This window comes from Melanaphis sacchari, unplaced genomic scaffold (assembly GCF_002803265.2).
Source record: "Melanaphis sacchari strain LSU unplaced genomic scaffold, SCAv2.0 Contig113_pilon_pilon, whole genome shotgun sequence".
NCBI classification, from domain to species: domain Eukaryota; kingdom Metazoa; phylum Arthropoda; class Insecta; order Hemiptera; family Aphididae; genus Melanaphis; species Melanaphis sacchari.
The window spans coordinates 1-3,185 of NW_020270439.1; the positions used below are offsets into that span (position 1 = coordinate 1).

Sequence of the window (3,185 nt, forward strand, 5' to 3'; positions counted from 1 at the left end):
GTTACCCAACACCATTATACTCAAACATCATCGGGAGAAACTAGTTCACAATATTCTTCTTCCACAGCAGAGCAACACAATTTCAACTCCAATATGATACAACACTATCTGGCAGTACTGATACAACAACACAGGTATATATACCAAACATCACCGGGAGAATCTACTGTATCACCAATATCCTTCTACAAAATTCCACAGCAGAGCAATCAACAATTTCAACTCAATATGATACAACACTATCTGGCAGTACTGATTCAACAATACAGATATATACTCAAACATCATCGGAAGAAACTACTGTATCACAATATCCTTCTACAAAAACAGAGCAATCAACAATATCAACTCAATATGATACAACATTATCAGGTGGTACTGATTCAACGACTCCGATTTATACAAAAACATCATCGGGAGAAACTACTGTAACACAATATCCTTCTACAAAAACAGAGCAATCAACAATATCAACTCAATATGATACAACACTATCTGGCGCTACTGATACAACACCAATTTATACTCAAACATCATTAACCGGAGAAACTACTGTAACACAATATCCTTCTCCATCATCAGAGCAATCAACATTATCAACTCAATATGATACAACACTATCAGGCAGTACTGAATCAACAATACAGATATATACTCAAACATCATCGGGAGAAACTACTGTATCACAATATCCTTCTACAAAAACAGAGCAATCAACAGTATCCACTCAATATGATACAACACTATCAGGCAGTACAGATTCAACACCAATTTATACTCAAACATCATCGGGAGAAACTACTGTATCACAATATCCTTCTACAACAGCAAAGCAATCAACAATTTCAACTCAATATGATACAACACTATCAGGCAGTACTGATTCAACACCAATTTATACTCAAACATCATCGGGAGAAACTACTGTATCACAATATTCTTCTTCCACAGCAGAGCAATCAACAATTTCAACTCAATATGATACAACACTATCTGGCGGTACTAATTCAACGACACCGATTTATACTCAAACATCATCGGGAGAAACTACCGTATCACAATATTCTTCTTCCACAGCAGAGCAATCAACAATTTCAACTCAATATTATTCAACACTATCTGGCAGTACTGATACAACAACACAGGTATATACTCAAACATCATCGGGAGAAACTACTGTATCACAATATCCTTCTACAAAAACAGAGCAATCAACAATATCAACTCAATATGATACAACACTATCTGGCGCTACTGATACAACATCAATTTATACTCAAACATCATCGGGAGAAACTACTGTAACACAATATCCTTCTCCATCATCAGAGCAATCAACAATTTCAACTCAATATGATACAACACTATCTGGCAGTACTGATTCAACAACACAGATATATACTCAAACATCATCGGGAGAAACTACTGTATCACAATATCCTTCTACAAAAACAGAGCAATCAACAATATCAACTCAATATGATACAACACTATCTGGCGCTACTGATACAACACCAATTTATACTCAAACATCATTGGGAGAAACTACTGTATCACAATATCCTTCTACAAAAACAGAGCAATCAACAATATCAACTCAATATGATACAACATTATCAGGTGGTACTGATTCAACGACTCCGATTTATACACAAACATCATCGGGAGAAACTACTGTATCAAAATATCCTTCTCCATCATCAGAACAACCAACAGTATCAACTCAATATGATACAACACTATCTGGCGGTACTGATTCAACCACATCAATTTACACTCCAACATCATCGGTAGAAACTTCTGTGTCAGACTACTTTACTTCCACAACAGTACATTTTACTACCGATTATACAACTATACCACCATTTTATAAAGGTTCTGATTTTTATTTATGTTGTTTTTTTTTCTTTTTTGTTATTTTTATTATTTTAGTTATTCTTATTTTTTTCTTTTCTCGTAAGTCTTATAATAAGAATGTTTCTATTTCTCCATCTTATGTTTCTTCGTATTATATTTAACATTTATAAGGAAAATTTTAGAATATTATTTTTAATTTTATTTTTTTTATTTATAATTTTACTTTTGAATTTTAAAGCTATAGTCAGATATTTGTATATTTTTTCTTTGATATCTTTTTTTATTCCAAGTGTTTTATTTAGAGTTTTAATCTTTATTTTATGTATACATAACAATACAGTCTGTTTAATTTTTTTTTGACTTTTAAAGATGTGTTATTATCCTTTTATTTTTATTTTTTTTTTTTTGTACGTTTTTATGTTTTTTTTATTTTCTAAAATTTATACTATGTGTTAGTTTAGTTTATTTGTTTTATTTTATGTTTTTTGTTATTTTTTAATTCCTTTTTGTTTCTGTTTAATTTAATACATTTTTTGGATATTCATAAATTTAATTTTCTCATCGTTTTTTATTGGTTTTCTATACTTTTATTTCGTTTTTTGTTGTTATAGGTCTTAAATGTTTTACGTTACGACTTATTAGTACTCATTTTCCAAGAATTTATTATTTATGTTTTGCCCATAGAATCTTTGATTTCTTTTTATATGAATAATGTAATTTAAGTAATAATATACAATATACCCTCATCAAGCGTAATCGCACTAAATATATGTTTTTTTTTTTTTATTTTACTATGAGTGTATTTTGATTAACGATTTAGCTTAACCTATCTTCTAAATTATTTTTCCCACTCTAGTCTTATTTCCTCAGCTGTCAACTATCATCTCGATTGGTCACACTATCAGCTTTGATAAATACAATAATATTAAAGATACTTGATTTTTTTAAATTAATGTAGAAGAGAACAATATAAATCTCAGTTAATACTAGTCCATATCAACAAATTTGACTAAATCACGTGCACATGTAGCGAATGTATGGAACTATAAATATAATATTACACAGATGAACGTACACACTAGTTATATGATTTGAGTTTATAATTCACTTTTTTGAGTATTTCAAATGAATCCAGAAAATCTGCTAAAATTGAATTAATTTATGATTTAATAATATAAATGTTTAAATTGTTTTTATTTATTTTTTTATTATTTTTCATTATTGTAATAATCATTGTTGTATATAGTTGCTTATTTATAAGTTAAATAAAAAAAATTTTTGTAAAGTAAAATATTGTTAATGCATTTTGTTGAAATATTATACACTTT

At 29.0% G+C, this 3,185-nt stretch overlaps 1 protein-coding gene across 1 annotated transcript; it reads left to right on the forward strand.

Annotated features, from left to right (window-relative positions):
* Window positions 1–67: 67 nt before the first annotated feature.
* LOC112603893 (A-agglutinin anchorage subunit-like) lies at window positions 68–2,018 on the forward strand (the record flags this gene model as incomplete). The annotated part of the gene is made up of 1 exon (XM_025352701.1): window positions 68–2,018. A coding segment is annotated over one exon (1,951 nt), but the record flags the coding sequence as incomplete, so codon positions are not given.
* Between the last annotated feature and the right edge of the window lie 1,167 nt (window positions 2,019–3,185).